Source organism: Mustela nigripes, chromosome 6 (assembly GCF_022355385.1).
Source record: "Mustela nigripes isolate SB6536 chromosome 6, MUSNIG.SB6536, whole genome shotgun sequence".
NCBI classification, from domain to species: domain Eukaryota; kingdom Metazoa; phylum Chordata; class Mammalia; order Carnivora; family Mustelidae; genus Mustela; species Mustela nigripes.
Genome location: NC_081562.1, coordinates 132,359,323 through 132,385,278, shown reverse-complemented (window position 1 = coordinate 132,385,278; position 25,956 = coordinate 132,359,323). Strand labels below are relative to the sequence as shown.

Genomic DNA, 25,956 nt, shown 5'->3' with positions numbered 1-25,956 from the left:
TTGGAAAGGGAATATTATTAGGGAACTAGTGAAAAACAAGGTTAACTGGATGGGGTAAGTCCTGGTTATAGAGAATAATTGAAAAACAGTCCCAATCTTTATTTAACTGGTGGGCAATGGGGAATGACTGTGTTTTCTAGAGCAGGAAACTGACACGACTTAGTGCAATGTTAAAGGGAAATGATACAGCTGCTGTAGAGAAAACTCTCCCTAAAGAACTACACTACCTTAGCACATTTTGTTTTCAGGACAGACATAATAAAAATGGCAAATACTAATTTTATTCTTCCTTTGAAGGAAGGTTCTTCTGGCTACAACCGAGATAAATATTTACCTTGTAAATTCTAGACTACTGCTGCAAGGGAAGGCTTAGTTGTAAGCACTTGAACCACATGACAAGAAAGTAGAAAAATCTGAAGCGGGACTCATTAAGGGATGATCCTCTCATGCTGTGAGCATCTGTGAGCAAAGGAATGCAGAGTGTACCTTGCTGGGGAATCTGACAGAGGAGTCCAGTCCAAGAACGTGTGCATTCACAGCTGAAAGCATTAATGCCATCCACACAAGTTCCCCCATTCAAGCAGGGGTTGCTCAGACACTCGTTTATATTTTCTGTACAGTTGATGCCAGCCCAACCTGATTCACACTTACAAAGATAACTGGAGACTGTTTCCTAAGGAAAGAAAAACATAGCGTCATAAAACAAATGAATAGACAATAAACGTTAATCAACTCAAATAGCAAAGAAAATTAGTGTTAAATGATGTACATAGCAGCTGTTGAGGCATGAACATCTTCTGGTAGCCTAACTTGCAATGATTCATTGAAACGGTAATTGCTAAGGAAGGAAGAATAAAGGACTCACAATGCACTGCCCATTTAAACAGGGGTGGCTCTGGCAAATGTTACTGAGTTGCACACATCCATTTGGCCCATAACCATTTCCGGTAAACCCCGGGAGACAAGTGCAGAGAGGTAAGGAACCTGTTTAGAAATCAAAATGGAAGTATAAATACAGAACTCCTCGATTCAAACCCAGTAACAAAACTCAGGCTCTGTTGTCTAAGATAAGAAAATGCCAAAGTCAAGTCTGCCTATCTCTCGGGGCAGAAACACCAGGCATGAAGAGAAAAATAATAGAATCTTTTTCTAATTCTTATCTTAAAAAATAAGAAAGGCATTATGCGTTTCCAATACTTTATATACAAATTGGTACTGGTGCTGTCAGTCCATTTGTAATGGTTCTGAGTTGTGGACAAGTGTGAGGTGCACCAAGAGAAAGGGGAGTTTCTCATGGAGGGGTTGACAGCAGAAAAGGGTTTTCTCATGAAGATGGTATCTGTTGCAAACACTGTACCAATATGGACTATAAATAGGTACTATTTTAATCCCTGTTTATAGGTGAGGATAAAGCACAGAAAGATTAAATGCCTTGACAAAGGACACGCAGCTAGAATATGGTGGAACCAAGGAGAAAATCAAAATCCAAGCAGTATTTTTCTAGAATCCATGCTCCTAACTATTTCAGTATGCTGTTAATTATTTTAAAAACATTTAATAGTCACAGTACATACATACATATACATAGGTATGTATATGTATGTGTGTAATTTATATATAAATTATGTATTTTATATATGTAATAAATTACGTAATTTATATATATGTAAATTATCTCTATATATTATACACATACATATATCATGTTTGTACTTTTTACATATGTATATAGATATATTACTTCAGTAAAAATAAAAGTGGCATTTGGAAATAGCAAGAGATATGATATGTTATTCAATAAATGAAGTTGGAGCCATGCATTTGAGCAAAAATATCAAGCAATATTTGATGCCAAAAGATCAAAGATCTTAATGTTAAAAATAAATGAAAGTACAAAAGAGCAAGCACTTGAGTTCTGTAGGAAAGGCCTAATTCCAAGAGGAGAAAATCCTACAAGAAAAGATTTATCTTTTTGACTACATAGAAATTTTAAACTTCTAAATAGAAAATACCACCACAAAATTAAAATAAAAACAATGTGCCAGAGGAAATATACGTAAAACATTACACAGATAACGAGATAATATCCTTAGCACATAGTGAAATTTTATAAATCAATGAGAAAGCAGATGAACAAAGGATATGAACAAATAGAAAAAAAATAAAGCCAATAAATATGTAAAACGTATAACTACTGGGGTGTCTGGGTAGCTCAGGCAGTTAAGCATCTGCCTTCAGCTCAGGTCATGATCCCAGCGTCCTGGGATCCAGCCCCACCCACACTGGGCTCCCTGTTTAGTGGGGAGTCTACTCCTCCCTCTCCCTCTGCCTCTCTCCCTTTGTTGTGCTCTCTCTCTATGTCAAACAAATAAAATCCTTAAAAATAAAATAAGGTATTAACTATTAGAGTTCAAAAATGAATTTTGATATGGTCAAAATTAGAACAACGGGAAGACAATTTTTGCCTATAAAATTGACCAAAATGAAAAATAACAATAGTATCCATTATTGTGAAGGGTGGGATACATGTATACTTTCATGCACTGTTGGTCAGTATAAATTGATACATTTCTGGGAGACAATTTAGCAACACATATTATTTAAATTATAGGAGGTAAAACTTCTCTTACACAGCATTGCAGACACTGTTGACTATCACCCTACATCTAGTTTTCCATTCTTTAGTAGTGAATTGTTTATTTTAACTGGGGGCACAAGCACCTGAAATAAACTACATTTCCCAGCCTCCCTTGCAGACAAGGTTAGCAACAGGTCTCAATCCTGGCCAACGGCATAGAAAAGAAAGCGTTTTTAAAGGGAGATGACAGGTGGTCGGTCCTTCCTCCCTTTCTCCTTGCCATTTTCTGAAATACAGTCATAAATTAATTAGCTGGCTCGATTATCTTGGGAAATAATTGCTGGGTTAGGCCAGACCAGAGAAGAGCTTAGTCTATCACATTAAAAAATCCAATGTATAGTTTTAAAACAAGGCTTACTTTTTGGTTTGAAAATCAAAATAAGAATTTTGAAGGTAGGGGATTTTGTTTTTAAAATGTTGATTTGTTTTAGAGGGTCCTATTAAGATACCCCAAACCAGAGGGAGAGTCATCACCGAGAACCGAGGAGCATGACGCGTCCGGGTGGCAGCCTCCATTATTGATGGAGCAGATGTCAATGGGTGTGCACACTCTTCCATCGCCTTGGTACCCTGACAACAGCAAGAGCAGAGCATAACACACAACATTAAGAATACTGAAGAATCCCAATCTGAGAACCACGTATCACAAACCAGGCCAACCAGAGATCTTCTATCGTCAGAACAAAAAAGCTAAATATGAAGCCACATACACATGGGAAACAACAACCCTTTACAAATTGTGAAACACCCTGTGGAGATAATGCAGAATACATCACACATGTACATCACACACAAATTTCTATCATTAAGAGGAAAGGACAAATAAGAATTGGGAACCTGATTGCAGAAACAATGTTCTGGGTTGTTTCTCCTGACTAAAATAAAAAATAAAAATAAAAAGATCCATGAATCTACTGGTAGACTTAGAAAGTGCTGATACTAAGTAATTTGACATTTTCTAATTGCAGTGACTTTAATGATCTGAGAGTTAAATTATCATAGAAGTCCTAAGTACTATTATGTCACATTAATAAAACATACAGGGTTCCAATATAACCCTTAGAACTCCCCGAACTTCTTGGGTAGTCACTCGCTCAGTTTAGATCACAGGATAGCTGTAATGACTTCTTTCCGGAAGAGAAAGAAAATAACATGTATCACATGCTTACTAGTTAGCCTGTTATTTAGCGAACTTTGTATGTAAAACATCTCATGACTTCACTGTATCAATAAATTATTTGTGGGAACAATGGGGTTGCAGGTCTGTGATCCGCAGAGAAAATGTTTCAAAGTTTGCATTATCTCCACAGGCTGTTTCACAATTTGTAAAGGTTTGTTGTTTCCCAGTGATATTAAAACTTTTTTTATTGCTTTTCATAATATAGCTTGAACTAACATGCCCTGAATCCACATGTTAAATAAAACTTTCCACCACACTACTCAGTATATGTCCCTAGACAGAGTCATATTTAAAATGGACCATAAGCGGGGCACACGGGTGGCTCAGTCAGTTAAGCGCCCGACTCTTGGTTTCAGCTCAGGCTAAGATCTCAGGGTTGTGAGATTGAGCCCCACATTGTGTTCAGCACTGGGTGTGGAGCCTGCTGAAGAGTCCCTCTGTCCCTCTTCCTCTACCCCTCACTCCTCCTCCCTCCTTCTTTCTCTCTCCCTCTCTAAAAAATATATATAAAAAATCTCTCTCTCTAAAAAATATATATAAAATAATAAAATAAAAAGTATGGAGCACAACACCCTGTTCCCAAACGTATGTTTTGCCTATAATGGTGTAGCACCTGGTGGACAGGCTTGACAGTGGTAAGACCCCAATGTATTCACACAGGTGACAGGCGGAACCACAGAACAGCCGCCATTATTGATCTCACATTCATTGATGTCTTGGCAACTGTATCCATTTCCTTGCCAGCCTAGAAAGATTAGAAGATTTGAAAAGTTAGCTCCATAGACAAGTTATCAACAAAGAAATGCAAAACGTCAAAGATACACAAAGACCCACTTTGCTTGAAGAAACTGTAGATTAAAATGAGGTAGACTCTACCTCTCAGGTTGGCAAAAATGGTTTTACATTCTTAAAAACAAATTCTGGCAAAGAGGTGGGCAAATGAGGTATTCTTATATGCTTTTAGTCAGAAGTTAAATTAATAAAATCTGTTTGGAAATAGATCTAGAGGTATTCATTAAAATCTTAAAAATATATACCTTTGGCTAATAATTCCACTTCTTAAAACTTTTCTGCAGTGATAAAACTGCCAGTATCAATAGATGTAGGTAAGCAGATGCCTGTGGCAGAGTTGTTTAATGGGGAGGGGGGGCTCAATGATCACTAGCGGCATAGCTGAATTTATTATGACTCATCTGTACCACAAATACAAAAAGCTACTTTTAATGACACACACATATTAAAAAATTTTCCCAAATACACTTACTAGTATATAATAATAACTATATAATAATAATAATAATAATAACTAATAATATAAACTTTTAGAATAATATGCAGTCTGACCCCAATTGGGGGAAATAATTTTTTTAAACCTGCCTATGTGGGGCACCTGGGTGGCTCAGTGGGTTAAAGCCTCTTCCTTCAGCTCAGGTCATGATCCCGGGGTCCTGCTCAGCGGGGAGCCTGCTTCCTCCTCTCTCTCTCTGCCTGCCTCTCTGCCTACTTGTGATCTCTGCCTGTCAAATAAAGAAATAAATAATCTTAAAAAAAAAAAAAACCTATCTATGTGTCTATATGTTTGTATGAGTGAAGGAAAAGGAAGAAGAGGAGAGAGGACAACTGTTAACAGTATTCTCGTTGGGAGGACAAGATTGAAGGTGAAGAAAGAATGTTCTTTTTCTCTAGATATTTCTGTTTAAATCAACTGTTACAGTGAGTATTATTACTTTTATAACTCAAATGGCTAAAATTATAAGAATGTTTAAAACCTTCTATATTTTAAAAAATATTTCTTTTCTTTCATCTAAGTGGAGTCCCCTTCTAAAAATCTGCTTGTGGGGTGCCTGGGTGGCTCAGTAGTTAAGCATCTGCCTTCAGCTAAGGTCATGAACCCAGAGTCCTGGGATCAAGCCCCACATCAGGCTCCCTGCTCAGTGGGAAGCCTGCTTCTCCCTGGCCCACTCCCCCTGCTTGTATTCCCTCTCTCACTATCTCTGTCAAATAAATAAATTTAAATAATAATAATAATAAATAAATAAATAAAAATCTACTTGTGGAAATTATCGTATTTACAGGTGAAGAATGCACAAAAGAGAGTTGGAAGGAAACATGCCCCAATGTCAAAGATGGCCCTCTGAGTGGTAAGACTATGGGCATTTCTCTGTCATTTTATTTTCATATTTTTATACTTTCTTTATATTTTATAAGCAGCATGTATTATTTTGACATGCAGGAAAAAAATAACATGATTAACAGAAAAACACAAAGTTTTGTTTCTCTTTTTTTTTCCTCCAACAATTAGTAAAAGAATCCTATAGTTCTTATAATTTATTTTTCTGATTTCTAGTTTTTAAAGACTGTCACAAGTAAATTACCTTCAAGAATGTGGTTATTTGCAAATTTTATTTGCCCCTGAGAACTGAGAGGGGAAAAAAGTCTTCACGTGTTTTTTCAATATCTGCCTCATTATACAAGATCTAAGCAGGTAACACAAAGAAAGTCACTAAACCAAAAGTCACTAGATGAAGCAACAGGTGTGTGGGCTCCTTGATGAGACAGATCAACGAAGAATTCAGCAGCCCCGCTCAGATCCACAGTCAGGCAGACCTAGGTTTGACTCCTGACTGCATATAAGCTGTATGATCTTGGACAAGTCATTTACCTTCTCCAGTCCTCATGGTCTTATATTTTAAAGTGGGGATAAAACTAATTCCTAACATTTCTTGATTTGGTCATAGTTGCAAGAATTAAAAATTGCCTGGCACAGTGTCTTGGTGAAGTTTCCATAAAATAATTACATTCTTATATGCTCCACCTTCTGACAACTCACAAGGAGTGCCACGGGGCCTTGTGGACTCTCTGAGGTCCGGTTAATTGCTCGCCAGTGCACCTGGCACAGTGCTTTGCTCACCCTGCATGCTCTACAGATATGCATTGATGGGATGAGGACAATCTCCTACAGTGAGACACGAAGCATAGACTCAAACCCAGGCAGCCTCGGAGCCCAGAGTCTACATTTTCAGAGACTCTGCACATGACCTGACCTGGAGTTTCAAGTCTCTGTGGGTCTGAGATGAAACCAGACATCCTTATTGATAGCAAGACCATAGGGTCTCCCAGTGACACACACCGGTGAGGACTACTGGACTCTAGCAGTGACACTAAGAGGTGAAGTCATCCGCCCAAGTCTGCAAACATCTGGCTAGTAAGGGAGGTGGGGCTAGAACAGGTCCCAGTCAGCTGCCACCACAGCAAGCAGGTGCTTGACCCAGCCCCCCGCATTTGGCTCAGGCCCTCTGATTTCTATGGCTGAATTATTACCACAGAAAGATGGGCCCACGGTGGAAGTTAGTGAAACAGGACATGCTTCCTGAGAATGGTCTTCTTAGCTTTCAGCCGTGGAAGACAAGTTGTTCTGGCACCATGCCTGACAGAGCGTGGACAAGCCCCCATACCTGTCGGGCAGGCCCCGCAGTAGAAAGAGCCTGGTGTGTTGAAGCACGGTGCGAGGGCTGAGCACGGCGCCTGTGGGAGGCTGCACTCGTCTATGTCCAGCACGCAGGCCAAGCTGTTCAGCGGGGACGTCCACCCTGCATCGCAGATGCAGCTGTATTTGGGCTGGCAGAACGACAAGAGTCAAGGCAATCAAGAAAATGAGCACAAAAGCCTTTGAAAATCTCACCAAGGCCCCAACTGTTGACCCTCTAGCATTCGTTTCCATAACTGATGGAGTGGCTTCTCTTTTTCTTCCCGTATGATTAAGCATTTAGACCCGACCACGCAAAAAGAGAAACATCTTTACTTCAGAGTAAGGAAAACCTATAATTTGCCCCAAAGATTCCAGGGAAAGTGCAACCACAGTCAAGAACTGTAAGTCAATATAATTAAAGTCAATGCACTCAGCCTGCTGTGTTTTTAGAGGGGAAAAACACCCATGGAGGCACAGACCTTGGAAAATCCATTCTGTTTGTTTCCTTTTTGAAAGTCTCTCCTTCCCCTGCTACCCACACCCTCCTCCCACCGTCACTGGAAGGGAACCATTTTCCATCACATGGGTAGGAAAAAAAAAAAAAACAAAAACCCAGAACTAAAAATAAAGACCCAAAGGTCTCATACAAGGCCAAGCGGGCCAGTGCTGGGCGATCTTGAAGGTCAGAGTCAAGGTTGCCAGGAAGACGGCCCAGATCCAGAGCACAGGGAGGTGGCTCGGGTCTGCAGGGCCAGAAACAATCCAGACGGCTTAGAAGGGCATGTTGCCGGCAAGAGTGGGTCTTTGGTGTTCCTGTGTCTCGTCACTGTTACAACTCACAAGGCCATGAGGTCATGTCTCATGGACAGATTAATGAATAAATTACTACCATAATAAAAAATGGTAGCAATTTCTATAATGCTATCGCCTCTGGGCCCAGTTTTCTGTTTATTTATGGACAACTCTCATCTCTTTCCTTACCTGCGCCCCACTTTAGAGCCGGAGGTTGACTTCCTCTTTGCAGCTCTGCCAGAGCTGGCCTCATACACAGACATGCGGGAGGAGGAACGAATAAACATGACTCCCTTTGAGGAGTCCCACCTTCTGGGAGTGACTCACCTGGCCAACCTGCACGCGGACTCGGTCCTCACAGATGCCGTGGCCGCAGAGCTCCTTGGAGCCCCCTTCACAGTCATCGTATCTGGATGCACACTGGGGGCCGTGTGTCTCAGGTGAGCAGAGACAGCTGTTGGTTACACAAGAGCGTAAGGTCAGGGCAAGTGCCTGTTTCTTAGCATCAGTTAAGAAAATAATAATTCCAACTGTATGTCAATGACATTCATGTGGAATCATAAATCAGAAAACCAGATTTATTGGCTGCAGTCTTGGAAGAAAATCGCTCAAGCAGTGGACTGAGTAAATGTGTTACCTCTCAAATGTAGTCTGAGAGGGGCACAGCTTACTATCTGGGCACGACTACCACCATAAATTCTTCTGGTATCAGGTCATCAAACAGCACTTTCAAAGGTCAGACATCCATAAACTAAAGGGGATGGAGTTCATTCGGGATAGTCACAGGAGAGATCAAGTCCATTCATCGTCCCTCTGAATGGGCCCACCGGTAAGCACCGGTGACCTTGACTGAGCTGGCACATTCCCAAATGTTCCCTGGAATTGTATAACCCATAGGCAATGGTATAGCCACATCTCAGGAAATACGATAATTGTTATCATATTACAAAGGGCACTACTTCTATCCATGAGAGATGCAGTTAACATAGTAACATTTCTTTCATACCCACATTTTCACTGACAAATGGCCTTTTACATAATACCCAAGCTCGTGGTGAGTATTTTGTTATGAGAAAATTTCAGTTCAATAATAACCAGATGAGTAAAGTTGTTTTAAACTATTGCAATCCTTGGAACTGCTGAGTTAGTATTCTATTTGTGCTGCAGCTTCCGAGGGGATGGGGAAGGTATGAGAAGAGCAAACCAGGGCAGGGAAGGAGGTGGAGGGGTCACAGAGCCTAAGCTTATTCATTTTCACGTGTTTGAGCACTTCTGCTGGAGGGGAGAGCCAGTGCCAGAGGTCACCATTTGCCTGCCTTGAGCTGCGCTAGCCCTCACAGAAGCATCTGTCCCCCGGGATCAAGGGTCAGAGACAGGAGCAAGCAGGATCTGCAAGGCTAGGAACTGCTTTCTGACTGTCATGGAAAGGGCCCATTCTATAAGGTAAAGGAGCTCAGCTCATGTCAGAAGAGGAATATCCCCCATGATAGCGTGGGAGAAGGGTCTGGCTTGTCTGAGAAGGAGCAAGAGCCGTGATCCAGGCATGGAACTGGGTGTACCCACAGAGGGCCCCGGAAACAACCGCCAGGGTGGCACCTTTCCATGGGTTCTAAGGAAGAAGAGATCACTGAGTGTGGCCAGAGCTGTAGGAAGACTAAATGAGTATCATTCAGGCACTTACATGTAGAGCTGCCAGCCATGGCAAATGAAGACACAAGATATCCAGTCACATTGGAATTTCAGATAAACAAATACTTTTTTGGTTTAATTATGTCCTGTTGCAATTTTTAACACCAATATATAATTGTGTAAAATCTGTTCATAAATTACATACATTATCATTCCAAGGTTGCCTTTCTCATGAAGACAAGGTCATAGACTAATGGCAATAGATGATTAAACTTTAAAAAAATTTTCAATTATTCATTCCCTACCCATAATTGTTTATCTTCTTCTCATCTCTCTCTTTCCATACTTTCCCTCTCATACCCTTGTCCCTTTCCTCTTTACTCTCCTATCCTGATGCAGAATATTCTTTTAGGATATTTCATTATACTCTTGGAGACTATAGAACTCTATACTGTTTCGTATACATATTTGAGCATTTGACCCAGGTGGCTTCCTTGTAACAAGTGTATCTTTTTTCTACCACTTCCCCCAAACCAACTTCACTAGGTTTCTGAACCTATAAAAGAGATCTGAGTATTCAAGATCCCGTGGGACAAGACTGCCTGGGTTTAAATCCTGATATTACCTAGTAACTGTTCGCCTTAGACAATGTAATAACTCCCTCTGCCTCCATTTCCGTAAAATAATAGTGCCAATCCATGAGCACTATTTTCACCTTGGGGTCTCAAGACGTTTTCCAGTAGGAAGTGCTCAGGAAATTGTGTTTAATCTTAGCATTAAGTGCTTTACTTAGTGATTTATCGGAAAATGACTTGAGATTTGAGAGGAGACTCTGGTTCCTAGACCTGCAGTTAAAGCCTATCTAGCTCTCTCCTCCTTCTCCTTCTGAGATGAGTGAATTTTCTTCCTATATTTTTCTCTAAAGAACTACAAAGTATACTTCTTTTGTTTAAATGTAGCTTAATGTGAGAAACAGAGGGAGGAAGGCAGCCAAGTATAGCACGAGCTTCCTTGCTATGATCCTCAAAGACAAGTATTAATTCCATTTTACTGGCAAGACTCACATTACCCAAGGCCACAGGATTAAGAATTGGCAGAAGATGAATTAAAACCTAGGTCTGTGTTACTTTTGCACCGATGTTCTTCTACCCACCCCAAGACGAAGAGCCACATGTTCCTCCAACTGAACCAATCAGGTGCCCTGAAGACTTCTCAGTTTAATGTGTCTTCTTAACCTAACAGTGTTTGCATGCAAAATATATTCTCAAATCATCTGGATAGGTCCTTTAAAGAAAAAGAGTGATGGATTATACACTTCTCTGCAAAAATCACCTTCATAATGATTTCCTATTACTGGTTTGGTTCTGACAGAACAAAGCTGGGCTTTCCAGTGTTCAAAAACACTGCAAGTGCATTTGGCAATTGAAAAGAGGTCAAATACACTTTCACAGTCATAATTTAACTTATGTTAGAGTCCATGGTTCAATATTAACATAACTGACTAACTGAAACGGGTAATAAGCTTAATACCTAACTACCAGTGAGCCAAAACCAGACTATCCTCGTCACTTAACCTCTGCATGTTTTAAAACCCATCAGTGATGATAGTGGAAAGAAATAAAATAAAATAGGCGAACCCACATTGTGCTCTTGGAGAAAACAAACAAACAACAAACTCAATTTTTTTTTTCCTAGAAAGCCTTCTAGATCTGAGCCCAAAGTATATGATATATGCCATCTATATGGCAAATTTGCATTCCAAGGTCTGTCTTAAATCCAAAGTAAGCAGGAGAACAATATACATCAATTCTTCAGAATAAAGAGGCAACAACAGCATCAGGAAGTGGCAAAATCTTATGTGCTGGCTATGTGAAGCAGTTAGGGACAAGACCTTCAGGCACAGGAATCAGGGGAAACAGACAATGTTCTCTTTGCTCTAGTTTCATTACTAAAAAAAAAAAAAGTTTTTACCAGAAAGTTTCCTATAAAATAGTGCTTCCAATTAATTAGTATCTGCAGAGTGCTTTATCTCTCAAAGGTCTTTATTAATTAGGAATTATTAATCCCTTTAACTAAAGACTCCTTTGTCTTCCTAAGTAAACAGGTTCCAAGAGTTAGAGGCTAAAGGAGGCCCCAAACCCAGAGCAAACCCTTTGTTGTGACCACATTTCTGCAGATCCAGATCATTCAACAGTGGCTCATTTTTCCTTTAGCAGATGTCCGTAGAAGTTTCCTGAAGGGGTTTCGAGCCTCAGGGAAGCTACTGATTAACGGGCATTTAATCTCACATAATTAATAGAACACAGAGTGTCTAAATGGTCTCTGTTTCGTTATACTGATTCCACAGTGCAAGCATTTAGCCTTATTCCCATGTATCTTTTTCTATTTTCTGTTATTCCTCCAAAAAGTCTCCATCAAATGCCTGGATTTGAGTATTTAGTTCATTGGTATCAATTGGAATTCATGGGGTTTCATAAACTATCCTTGTATCAAGAGGGGGAAAAAAAAAACCCCACAGATTTAAATGTTCCTTCTTCACTGTCCTCTAGCAAATCTATGAAGGACACAGACTAGAAACCAAAACCATTTCTAGAGTCAGCACAATGAGTCCTTGGGGTGTGTGTGTGTGTGTGTGTTTACAGGAAGATACAAAAGAGAATTCAATATTGCTCATACAAAGTTGAATCTGCCTTTTAGGCAGCTCCCAACAAATAAAAATAAGTTCTCTCTTTCTCTTTCTCTCTCAGATTATACCTGGAGAAAAGAACTCTAATCTCTGACATGCAGCAAATAGTTATATTTTTTTCTTTTCCTTTTTGCAGGACTAAAAATAATGTGTTGGGGGGGGCGGGTGGAGAAAAATCAATTTTGGCTGGATCTTTGGGACCTATCCCACTTGCTGCACATCTTTGTTATTCGGTTGGCCGGCAAGACCCCAGAGGACAGTGATGATAAAAGAAGACCAGGAGTGAAATGTAATCTGCAGGATATTCCTCAATATCAGGAAGGCAGGAACGTGTTGGCGCTAGGAGTCATTTTCCTCCAGTATCTCAGAGCAGCAATTCCCATTGATAAGTGCCCATAAACAGAGATCAGGAGATAATGCTTTCAAGGGAATGAAAGATTAGACCTGCATTTTGAATCTAGCTCAAGCTTGAATGCTCATAAAAGCAGGCAGGGATCAGGGAGTTCATTAAAATTAGAAATAAAGTCCTGGAAGCAAACGTCTCTTCAATAACATAATACTTAATTTAAGTCGGGGGTGATTGATTTGGGTTTCGCAAAATGATGAAGCTTGTGAAAATCTCTATCAGAAGTTTGAATGAATTCACTTTGTGACTTGGAGTGAGCAAAAGTTTTTAAGATCAGATCAAAAGAATAAGAGGATCAATTATATGAAAAAGAGAAGGATTGTGACTGCTTTCTGAGAAAACAGTGTGTTAACAGATGACAAGGAAATGACAAAATTACTGTACTCAGTTTTGCAGGAAAGAATAGAATGGATATTGTTACAAGGGAATGAGAGAACAAGATAGCAGAGACATGAGTTAGAAAGCAAGTAATTTCTCTCTACTCCAGTGAGATTATATCCCTGTTGAAAGAAATTGTTCATGTTATAACGGAAACAACTTTTTTACTTTTTAATAATCTCAGAAAATAGGAGACAAACCAAAAAATGGGGAAAGACAATGTCTAGAGTGGGTTTTTTTAAAGTGATTTTAAGGAACTATACAAAAGTAGGATTGATGTTGATCTGCCATAAATTTCCGGACTTGATTTTTTTTTTTTAAGATTTATTTATTTAAGAGAGAGAGAGCAGGAGTGGATGAAGGAGCAAAGGGAGAGAGAGAAGGTCAAGCAGACTCCATGCAGAGCGTGGAGCCTGACAAAGAGGGTGGTCTCATGACCTTGAGATCATGACCTGAGTTCAAAACCAAGAGTCGGAGGCTTAACAGACTGAGCCACCCAGGCGCCCCTGACTTGATTATTTTAAAAGCTGATGTGTCAGCTACTATAGCTTTAATTACCAGCACTCTTCCAGTTTGATTGCATCCCAGTAGGTATTGGGATGCCTAAATCAGCTTCGTAAGGGAAGGGACGTTTTCCTGCAGAAGGTGGGGCCTGAGCTGAGCAGGAGGACCCCGGACGCGCCATCTCACCCAGCAAGTCAGGAGGGGACAGGAGTTCCCTGATGATTGGGGTAAGGGGCCTCACCGCGAATTGAGGAAAGGCAGGGAGTGTTAACTATGTGGAGAAAACCTCAGTTTAGCTTCTCATCTTGTTCTGGTTAACATTTCCATAGCGCTTGAGTGAAGACATCCATACTAAAGCTGTCAGCCCACTTCTCTCATGAGTGGGTGCGGCAGGCCGTCTTCTGCTTGAGGCGCTTAATAGCAGCCCCTGCAGCGCTCTGACTCCCACTAATGCTACAGTCCCATGCCCTCCCTTCTCCCCGTGGCAGCCACCGGGGCCTTCTTCCTGTTCCTCAGGGACTCCAGAGAAAGACTTTTCTTCATGGGGTAAGAGTTGAGGATGCACAAGCTTTTCTTCCTCTAAACAAATAGCTCCATGTCATTAAATAAGAGCCGTATATTTTTCCAGGGAGTGCCGGTTGCTGGTAATACTGATAATTAATCATGGATGCTCCTGTCTATGGGATGTTTTAGTCCTTCAAAAACTTCAAAAGGGAAGGAGGAGAAGAAGAAGAAAAGAAAAGAAGCTAGGGAGGAAGGAAAGAAAGAAAAAAAGAGGGGAGGAGAGAAAAGGAAAGAGACGAGACACATTACCTGTAACTCCCTGCTGTATTTTCACATGTGGCTCCATTCTGGCAGCCCAGGGGGGTTCCCGAGTAAAGCTCACATTCATTCACATCAACTGAGCACAGAGGACCCTGCAGTCGTGTCAAGAACAAAGTCAGGTACCACGGGTCACAGATGTATCTGGGGCCTATATTCCTATGATACCCTTAAGGATTTATATATGCGCGGTAAAGCAGTCTTCACTCGGGCGAGATACGATCACATTAATAGTAACACTACTATCCCGTTATCCTTCCTCTTGAACTCAGATTTGGCCTGCAGGAGCCAAAGAGCTCTTGGTAAAAGCAAGACAATCATACAAGAAGAATCCTTCCACTAATTAATCCTCATGTTACTATCAGGCTATGCCTGGGAATAGTCGCTTAGTTCTTTTTTCTTTAATGCACACGTCAGGAACATTTTCACCATTCAGAGAAAAGGGCAAGAAAATTTACATGGCTACGGCAAGTTGCATTTAGGACTTTCAGTGCTGAATGACTGAAACGGACACTGGCCTAAATATCATGCCTTTCCATGTAGTTACGCAGTCAAGTGAACCCCTGCTTAAGATGGCTTGGTGTTCAGTGGGTTAGGCAGTCGTGCGTGGCACTGTTTGGATTTGGGGATACATGGTGTCCTTCATCCTGATTCGGGAGACCACAGAATCCTAGAAACTTTGGACGGAGAATTAAACATGTCTGAATTCCAGAGGAACCACTGATGCTGACTCGCTGTCATTTTTAATCAAAGACCAAGTGACTTACCTTCCACTGGGAGGGACAGATACAATAAAAGGAATCGTGGAGATTGAGGCAGGTCCCCCCATTTTGGCAGGGATTGCTGCTGCACACCTTTCTTTCAACTGTCTGAAACAAAGACAGGCCAGTCAGCAAGACCTTCGTACTTGCAGCAAGCAGCACAGACAGGCATGGTTCGGGGAGGGGCACCTGTGAAACTACATTTTACTCCCAGTCAGGGGTGAGTCCTCCTCCAGACGTTAAGTCACTTACTGAAGTTCTTCAAATCAACTCCCTCGTGGAAGAAACTGAGTGTTTCACATGGTCATTCCTACATATTTTCCTTCACTACGGGATGAGACACAAGGGGAGAAGATAACCATGCTATTCTTTGGAAAGCACTGTTCACCAGAGAGATGGATGCTGGTGGACAAGAGTGAAGATGTCAGGTTGGGAATAATAATGGACATCCCCGTGGTACTGAGAAAACAAAATGGGAACTCCGGTTCTTTTGGTGTTCTTCTCTTCGGTACCTCCAGATAAGCATTTGAAATCTGATCATCTTGCCGTGGGTTAAGATGACAGAACTCTTTTTGCTCCAAGTGAGTCCCTTTGTTGGAGATGTGGGCTTAGATGACAACCTCCACTCCTGTGCTCCCGTGACTGCTTTCAGACCAGAGTCGCGAACAGACCTGCCTTTGTCTACACAACCTGGAGAATCTTACCATATGTCAGCTACTAGCTCCAATCTCATAAGCTTTCTAATGCCTTTGGGGGCAGAAAACTTCTTTAGAGAAGACAAGCGATTATGCAAGAAAAGCTATTTTATTAACCTCACCTAAATGTAGTCTAATTCTGTTTTAAAAATTTAAAAAGAGATAAAAAATAAAATTTTTAAAAAATTAAAATTAAAAGAAAGATGAATTATTCATTACATTCTTTTTCTTTTCTTTTTTTTAAATATCCAATGACTCACAGAGAAAGTCATGTCTGTTCCCTCCATTTTACAGATGAAACAAGTCTGAGAATAGCCAACTAACTGACTAAGCACCATTTATTGCCAAACCCATCTCTCTCCTCCTTTGTCAAAAACAAGGTGAAAACTCCTGTGGGGGTCTATTTCTGGACTCTGTTTCTTCTATGATCCTATCCATCCCTGTGCCCTAGTACCACAAACAGTCCTGTTCATCAGATGACACAATTACAGAAACTAACCACAAACCCCTCAGAAAGTTCTCTGGCACACAAAAGCAACATTGTCTGGTGCTTTAAAACTTGAAAGCCTATGGAGACCCAGTAGGAAACGGAATCAGTAAGCAATCAGGAGGAAGACATTGGGGAACAGACCGTGGCTATAGTACCAGAGAGCCCTTGGAATTCATAAAAGATACTTATATCCAAAATCATTAAAAAATTCTTCCTGAGGGATGGGGGTGGGGGCGTCTGGGGTCATCTGACCATGGCCTCCAGCTTTTGACCTTCAGTAGCAATAATGAAGCATACTAGGAGATTGGAAGACACAGTACTGTGCCTTGCTCCAAAGGTATGAAGCCTTGCTCATTTTCATTCATTCAACTACTCCCTAAAAAAGATAAAAGCTGAGGAGCAATTTATTATCAAATTCAGGAAAAGGCCTACATAGATGACCTTTCTCACCAAGTTTAAAACACCAAAATAGAGGACCACACTTGAAGCATAAACACAACAGATCCAGAATTTGAGAACAGGGGTTCTTAACCTGGAATCCCTTAACTTTTATTTGAAAACTTTAATATGGGGACATTCTGTGCATTTCTTTGGGTAAAAGGTTATAGCTTCCATGAAAATTGCAAAAAACATTGGCCAACTTCAAAACGGATGAGAAGTCTAACATTACAAGGACAAGTTTATAAGCATGTACTTACAAAGTGATGGAAGGTCTAAGATCTAAGAAACTGCTCAAATTTAATTACCAACAAATGTACTCTTAAGGAATTTTGAAATATTTTGTAGTTATGTTTCTGTCTTCAGGTCATGATCCCAGGGTCCCGGGATCGAGCCCCACATCAGGCTCCTTGCTCAACAAGGAGCCTGCTTCTCTCTCTCCCTCTGCCAGCTGCTCCCCCTGCTCGTGCTCTCTCTGTCTCTCTCTCTCTCTCTCTGTTGCATGTCAGTAAATAAATAAATAAATAAATTTTAAAGAAAGAAATATTTTATGACTACTCCAAGCCTCTGAGTTTAATGTTGTAGAAGATACATGACTTTTCTTTTCTTTTTTTAAGATTTAGTGTTTTATTTTAGAAATGGGAGAGGGAAATAATCCTCAAGTAGACTCCCCACTGAGCACAGATCTCACATGGGGCTCGATCCCAGCATCCTGAGATCATGACCTGAACCAAAATCAAGTCAGCTTTACTGACTGAGCCACCCAGGCACCCTGATGCATGGCCTTTCAATACTCAGTCCTAGATGCCAGAATCAGCTAGTGACTGAGGTCACTCACTGACAGATTTAGTCCACATACTTCACATGCCCAGTGACCTGGGGCTGGTTACTTTATCTGACACTCAGGTTCCTCAACTGTATCTGGGGAAGCATAAACTGTGCTGAGAATTAGATTATGGGAAACAGCAAAGTTCTCGATACGAATCATCCATCTACCTGAAGATAAGAATGCCAGCCCCATCAATGATTCTATTGTATTCTCAGTGAAAGATGTCAGACAAGTAGTAGCTATGGGACCTACCTGCTGTAAGTTTTGAAATTTTCTCTCCAGATCCACAAGCTAAGTTGTAGAGAAGAGAAAGCATCAGTTAGCATTTCACATGTGATATTGTCCTTTGGCATATTTTCCTAACCCCCTCTGCTGCGGACTCACACTGTCTCTTGATTGCTTTTTTATTGCTTTTTCCTTCCTCCGTTTCTCCTCCCTCCAGGTTTCCCTTCCCTCCTACTCTCTTCCATCATAGAGATTTTTTTTTTTTGAGGCATTTTTTTAAAAAAGGAAGTACAACCCATTGACAAGTTGACTCATTGCTTCTCTGCAGACAGCGACTCTGGGAATTTTCATAAAGACAGTCAGTCATCCACTTTGCAAATAGGAAGGTTCAGTCAGAATGTGGGCAAGACCGACTTAGGCAATAAGCTCTTGTTACAGAATCCCAACCTTCTGCTCATCACTACCTCTGCGTCCCCTATTGGACTTATGTCATCTAACCGAAAAGTCCATAATGACAATGCTGAATTTCAAAGTGGACGAAAAGCTAGTGTGTCTTCTGCAAATGCTTACTCACAAAGTTGAATTAAGAAAACCCGTCTGTGCTTTCACACAGATGAGGATGTCAGTCTTACCTTAGAATTAAGTTGATGTATTTGATTGGAAATATTTTGAGGCAGACCGACTGAGGACCTTTTTAAATCTGTGATATCATCTTTGTTTTTCTGTATCTAATATCAAAAGGAAAAAGGAGGGGGTGAAGGCTAGTGGAAAAGTCATATGTATGATATAGATAAAAAAATTTTTTAAAAAGTCGAGTACTGTTCTATTTTAAGCACCAATATCTTGCCCATTATTGTAAAAATCAACACATTACCATGCATAATAAACATCTAAAACAGCCATGGAATAATTCTATTTGCCATTTTCAGTAACATCACATCAAGAAACTTTCTGTTGGCATTTTTTTCTCATAACCGTTGGCGTGCTTGTAAAGAGGCCTGCCTTGGAGTGAGCTGCTTGGGTTTCAGGTCCTGCCTCGGCCATTTCTTGGGTGTCCTTGGGTGAGCTGCTGCACTGCTTCACGTTTCCTTTACCTCCCTTACAAACGGGGTGACAATAATGTCAAACTCATAGGACGGTTGTAGGGGTTCGATGGGCGGGACACACTGGATAGTCCCTGGGAAGCTCTAAATAATCGTAGCTTCTAACATTACGACTGACACACCAGTGTGATATAGTCACTAACGGACACTGAAAACACTCAGGGAAACAGGAGAATAATTGGCCAGTTCTCTTCTCTGGCACTAGTCAACTGGTCACACCCAAACCTTTCTCTGGTCCCTTTCTTTCCTTGCTCCTCTTGGTGCAGGAGCCCCAGGACAACCCTGGGGGCCTCCTCTGGATTAGATGGAGAAGAGGACATAAACCCACACTACGAGCCATATCCCACTAGAATTCCTCCTTCTGCCCATCGTTAGTCCAACGGCATTGTTCTTCAGAGGACTTACCTCACCTCCGGTTACGTTCCTCGGGCTAAAGATTTAAGATTCATATAGACCTCTTGAATTAAATGACTATATACAGTTATACAAAATTACTTAGATATATTTCCATTGTATTACCTGATGTAAACATTCACCAAGATCTTCCCCATTTAATTTGATCTTTCCCAGCGATCCAGTTCTGAATTCAATGTTTTGAGCAGACCCAGCAAGAAACACTAAATTTCCCCTCTCTGCAGCCATCCGAGGCCTATATAAATCAAACCAAAGGATGCATCCATAATTAGCATGTGTAATTTTTAAACAACGTTCCTCATGAGAGAAACTCATGAGGGATTCTCTGCGTTCACTTTCACTCTGTGGTCAACTCAACCAGATTCTCCCTGCTTCTCCGCCCCTTTTTCTCTGCAGATTCCCTAGAGATGGCTTCTAGTAATCGCATACTTGCCTGATTTGCAAAATGGCCAGTGAATAACTCAGGTGGAAGAAGATAATCCCATACATCAGTCTACATACTTTTCCCTACTTATCTTTAACATCCTTGTTTTCTTGAAGAAAAACTACACCTTTGCTTCTCCGGCTATTTGTGGAAACTGATGACCACCTGCCCTGGACCCTCAGCAGCAGTAACCCAGGTGTCTACTTACTGTTGGAGCTCAGTACTTCTCTTTGGTCTCTGCAGCTCAAGTTCTCCAGTTTCACCATTTGATTCAGCAAATGTCAACAAAATCACCAAACCCCAAAGAAAAGATGAGGACATATTCCTCAGCAACCCTCCTCCGTTGTCAGGAAGAGGGAAGCACTCCAGCCGAGTGTGGGATTTGAGAGACAGCAAATCAGGCAGATGTACTTTGGCCTGTGAAATATCCTGCAACTTTTCAGTTCTCTCTTCTTTGCCCTAGAAGGCTATGTTATTTTTTCCTTCCCAAGGGATGTAAATGATCTTAGATCTTCAGTACTATTCAACTTCTAAGAGGTCAAAATCTACCTTTAAGTGATGCACAACTTAATCATTATCTGTCTGACCTTTGAAATAGTGACAAACTGCTTTGGAAACATCCACTAAAACAATCCTTGCTTAAGAAGAAGCCACCGTTCAGCAAACGATACTAGAAAAACTGGATACCCACATGCAAAAAAATGAATTTGGACCTTACTTTACACCATATACAAAGATTAACTCGAAATGCATCAAATACCTAAAAACAGGAGCTAACACTCTTTAGAAGAAAACAAAAGAGGAAAGCTTCATGACAGTGGACTTAGCAATGATTTTTTGGATAGGATACCAAAAGCACAGGCAACAACAACAAAATAATGGATACACAGGGCGATCTGAAAATGAAAAAACTTTTATATATCAAAAGACACCATCAACACAGTGAAAAGACAACTTACAGAATGAGAAAAAAATATTTACTAATTATATATGTGTTAAGAGGTTAATTTCCAGAATACATAAACAACTCCTATAACTCAACAACAATTTAAAAAAAAATAGCCTCCTTGTTAGTGGGCAGAGATAATAGGCATTTTTCCAAAGACGATATACAAATTGCCAAAAAGCACATGAAAAGATGCTCAGGTTCACTATTCATGAGGGAAACACAAATCAGAACCACAATAAGATAACACTTCATACCTATTAGGATGGCTACTATTAAAACAAGCAAACAAAAACCAGAAAATAGCAAGTATTGGTGAGGATGCAGAGAAATTGGAGCCCTCGTGCACTCCCGGTGAGAAAATAAAATGGTGCAGCCGCTACAAAACAGTATGGTAGTTCCTTAAAAAATTAAATGGTATTACCATGGGATCCAGTAATTCCACGTCTGGGTATACACCCAAAAGACCTGAAAAAAAGGGACTCAGAGATATTTGTACAACCACGTTCCCAGCAGCATCATTCACAATCGCCAAAATATGTCAGCAATCCCAGTGTCCGCTGACCGATATGAATGGATAAACAAAGGCATTACGTGCATACAGTGGAACATGGTTCAGCCTTAACATGGAAGGAAATTCTGGCACCTGCTACAACATGGATCAACCTCGAAGACATTATGCTGCATGAATCAAGTCAAACACAGAAGAACAAATACCGTATGCTTCCACTTACAGGAAGAACCTAAGGTAGTCAAACTCACAGAGACGGAAGGGAGCATGCTGGTTTCCTGGCTAGAGGAAGGGAGGGCGGGGAGCTCTTGTTTAATGGGTACAGAGGTTCACTTTGGAAAGATGAAAAAAGTTCTGGAGATGGATAATGGTCACGGCTGCACAACAAGAAAGGATGTCATCCCACTGAACGGGACAAAATAGGATGGGGTAGCATCTTCTAACACCAAGGACAATTCTACCCCTCTGAGCTATGACTGTAACTATTTTCATAAAGTATATATAGGAACTCAGCCAATCTTTTCGTTCAGTAGAAAAGGTCTCCAGTGTAATCTCAGTAAGAACTTTGTTTTATAGGATTTTCCTACTTTATTAATGTGATTATTATTAAAGAAACTAAAGATAATTTCTCTGTTCCTAATCTGCACATACAATTCTTAACTGTCCCTCACATTAGGAAAAAACAAGAAAGTAGTATCCTTTCAAGGTCCAACTGACTCTTGGTAGGTTGGGAAATTTTACCTCCGGCTTACCTACTCAACTCCAGCTGAGATCAATAGACAAGTTAGACCGTCTGCTTATGATGACTTGGTGAAAGCAATATAAAAATCAATCACTGTTTCCATGGCATTATCGTGAATTCTGTTTACCTGCTTTATTTGGAATTTCTTCAGCAAAGAGAAATTTTAAACATCTTAGAATCCATGACCTTCAGACTTAGAAGAAGAATAATAAGCCTTCTTCCCTCCCCCAAGGTAAACTTTCTAAAGACCCAAAACTCTGTCTTTCATTGACTAGCAAATCTCCCATTTCCTCCTTAATCCAGAATACATTCCACAAATATCTTGTTGGGCTCTTTATGTATTAGCCCTTTACCCTACAAAATGACAGGAATACAAGTGAAATACAGTGTAGATCTTTTTCCTTTGAAGTCTTGTCTAGGGGACACCACATGGTTGAATATGGGGTCTCAAGCTCATTCACCTGGTTTCAAACTCCAGCTCCATCACTTCCTAACCCTGTAGCCCTATTTCTTCATCAACAGAAAGATAACAGCACTGAAGGTGTATACAATGCTTAGCACATTTGGTCTCTGGCACATAAGTGTCCACTAAATAAAAACTTATTATCATGTGAATAAATATCACTAATACCTCTCCTCCTTTTCCCACCACTTAGGTTTGGGTTCGTTAAATGGAACTGAAAGAAGAATTCACAGTTGATTTTAAAATCTTGGGGTACAAAGAAAATCAGTAGGGTCTCCCCTCTCCTCTTTTGGAAGAGGATTCCAGAACAGAGACATGCCCTGGGGACTATGAATGAGCTCGATGGAATTAGGGTTGTGTCAGTGTCTCCAGATCTGTAGGTCAGTGAGTGGCTAATCAACAACTCGTGACTTCTGCTCCCAGTCCTGCTTCATAGTCTCACTTCCCTACCTGTTGCCCTGGCTCCACAGCAATGTTATAGAAATCTCAGCTCCTTTCTCTCACTCCTTCACCCCTTACAAAAGCACTAGAACACAGTTGTAAGAGCCAGAATTATCTTTTCCTTTCTCCTTCCTTTAACTTCTCCAGGATGTCTTTGTACAATCTCTGCTCCTTCTGTGCCATCCGCTTTACCTCCTTTTTTCTATTCTGAATCCCGAGTTGCCACCCTTCTCAATAAGTCCCCATAGAATGCACAAAAGAAAACCCTGTAGTCATCAAAAATGTACATGGGAAGAAATTCTAATATACTAGAATTTCACATGAGTAAAATTGCTGGTTAAGGAGGGATCACTATAGTCAAAACACTGGTAAGGACAAAAGAGAAGAAAGAAAATAAACAAAAAAGGGAAAACACCGATAGGGAATAGAATTAACTCTGCCCAGGAAGAGCAAAGCAGGATTCCCTAGAGACCAGCTGAGTTGTACAGAATGAAGACTTCTCCAGGCAAAGTAGTGGGATTGAGAATTTCAGATGGAGAAAATGACACACCTATGCTTTCTGGGTAGAAAAGAAGTCAACTTGGCCAGAGCAGTGTCTGTCTGTGGAAGATGAGATTTCTAAAATAGACGAGAAGTCAGATCAAGAAAGACCTTGACATGTCATTGTAATGAGCTTAGATTTCATTATAAATAATGGAGAATTATGAGAATACTGTAGGCAGGAGACTAACATGGTCATGTTTGTGTTTGACAAGCATTCCTGCAGAGCCCAGTCTCAGACCCAGAGTTGGTGAGGAGGTTGGAGTACAGTGAAAGAGATGTGAACAGGAAAGCACCCCTACCCCGACAAGGCAGTGGCAGAGAGAGAGCAGGAAACAGGAACTGGTGAGAAATATTCAAGAAATAGGACCTACCAAAGTATTTGTGCAGTTAAGGAGGGAAGGGTTGATGTTCAGGTTCCTTGTTTGAGAAATTGGAAGGACAGAGGTATTGATAATTGAATAAATGAGAATAATCAGGGGAATGAGGTTTGGGGCAGAAGACCCTGAGTTTAGATTTGGCTGCACAGAGATCTGAGGGACACTTCCGTTTCTCTATTTTTCTGAGATTGATTTAGTTTTCCCCACCTTTCTTTTCTGTTTTCTATGTTTTTATCTTCTTTGGTTCTACTTGGTGCAAAGTTCTTTGTATTTAACTTTTAAATTTTTTATTTAAAAAATTTTCTGAAGTTCAAAATCCTTTCTTGTTCTTGATTCATTGTTGTAACCTCCCCTGTTATTTGGAAAATATCATAGTTGCTTTTTTTCTATTTACTGCATGGTCTCTGGTTTCCCTAAGCTCTTTTTCTCCTATTTGGTTGTTGGGTCTTTCTACTCCATGGTGGAGGCTTTCTTGAATACCTATGGATCTTTATGTATCCATTTCCATTTAAGAATAAAACATTAACAAGTGGATGATAAGTTCCGTGTGCTGGGATGGTGTTCCTGACTAGTCAGTTTTATCACGGGGTGACAGAATGGCAACCTGGCAATTTCACTGGGCAACCCCGAATGTTCATTTTGGAAGGTATTTCTCCCCTGGGGATATTCACTTTCTTCAGAAAACAAGTCCTCTAGTTTTCTACCTGGCTGAGAAAAGTTTGTTGGAAATCTTTCTGCTAAGTGTATAGACTTTATTTAGGCCCTTGTTTTCCATCCATCTTTTCTCCAAATTCTTGGAAGGTGCCTCAATACTAAACTAACATAATTCTGATACCTGTTACTTTACCAAGGCTCGTTTTTCATTCCTTCTAGCTTCCTCCAAATTCCATTGCTTTATAGTCTTAATAAGAACTTATTGCAGATATTATGACATCCTTAACACTGAGAAAAATTCAAAAGCTGCAAAGGCCATGACCTACTGTGGTTTGCAATAAAAATATAGGTACTTCTAGAGAGTTGTACTTGCACAACATTATGAAGATGGAGAGGACAACATATGACAAAATATATACCCATACGCTGTTAGGAAAACAGCATGTACCAAACTGAGGAAGGGGTCCTTAACCCAGTCTGTGCAGACTCTAGACACAGTGGCTCTTTAAGTCCAGGAGAGTCATTTTGAAGAAAGTGAGGGCATCCAAGGCATTGACTGAGGGCCTTACGTGGCAGGTTGGAGAATTTTGATTGGGCCCGCTCTTTTATCTTGAGTGAAACAAAGCTGGTGTGGTATGTCTGGTGGGCCAGCTGAACTTACCTGGCAGAGGGCTGGACAGGTGTGGGAGTGAGGAGAGGGTGGAAAAGCAGAGGTGCTTTAAGGAAGAATGTCAAGTCTCACACCCTGTATCTAGCTCCCATCTCATTTTTATAGTTCCAGTCTGGCTTTGGTGCTTCCCTTGGTCCCTTTTAATTTTCATATCAGTTTAAAAGAGAGCACTGTAGAACTAATCTGCATTTTTAGCCGTTAATGGAAACGTCAGTGAATATAATGATCTCTTATAACCTTTATGACACTGAGCTCATTCTCTTTTTTAGGGCCATAACATTGCTTAAAAGGTACATTTACATATGCTAGTTTTGTGACTTCCCGCAAAATTTCAAGGCAATACAATACCGTTCCAATTGTCTATTCAATTTTCATGAAGGATTACATAAAATAATTACGGAAATTGGTGTAAGTTTAAAACCACTCATTTGCTCATTTTATGGGAAATGCATTACCTCCTAGGAAATTAGCACACCCACTACTGCGATGAACCGATCTCTGAATGCAGTGTGGTCCTGACTCGGGGAATATGATCCAGGCATTTGTTCTCCATGCTCATTATGGCAATGATTGCAATTATCCTTGAGCAGAATGGAAAAGAATTATGAGTTGATTGTTACCATTTGAATAATTCAGGTTTGGCAGAGATTTTCCTGAGAAGGTAGATTTATACATTATTGAGAGTTTGGAGCACTTTTCTGGGATATTTTTTCAGTTTGTTTTTTT

At 40.5% G+C, this 25,956-nt stretch overlaps 1 protein-coding gene across 1 annotated transcript in view; it reads right to left on the bottom strand.

Annotated features, from left to right (window-relative positions):
- The window catches only part of CUBN (cubilin), a 258,604-nt gene extending 238,363 nt beyond the window's left edge, over positions 1-20,241 (bottom strand). The window contains exons 1-12 of the mRNA XM_059404241.1: positions 20,092-20,241; positions 19,565-19,694; positions 18,575-18,670; positions 17,970-18,008; positions 15,272-15,373; positions 14,496-14,599; positions 8,407-8,533; positions 7,274-7,436; positions 4,432-4,563; positions 3,113-3,208; positions 866-984; positions 487-673 (exon numbers count right to left, since the gene is read on the bottom strand). Of these exons, the coding sequence (XP_059260224.1) occupies positions 487-673; positions 866-984; positions 3,113-3,208; positions 4,432-4,563; positions 7,274-7,436; positions 8,407-8,533; positions 14,496-14,599; positions 15,272-15,373; positions 17,970-18,008; positions 18,575-18,670; positions 19,565-19,694; positions 20,092-20,204 (1,408 nt within the window). The 5' untranslated portion in view covers positions 20,205-20,241. The remainder of the gene's footprint in view (positions 1-486; positions 674-865; positions 985-3,112; positions 3,209-4,431; positions 4,564-7,273; positions 7,437-8,406; positions 8,534-14,495; positions 14,600-15,271; positions 15,374-17,969; positions 18,009-18,574; positions 18,671-19,564; positions 19,695-20,091) is intronic.
- Between the last annotated feature and the right edge of the window lie 5,715 nt (positions 20,242-25,956).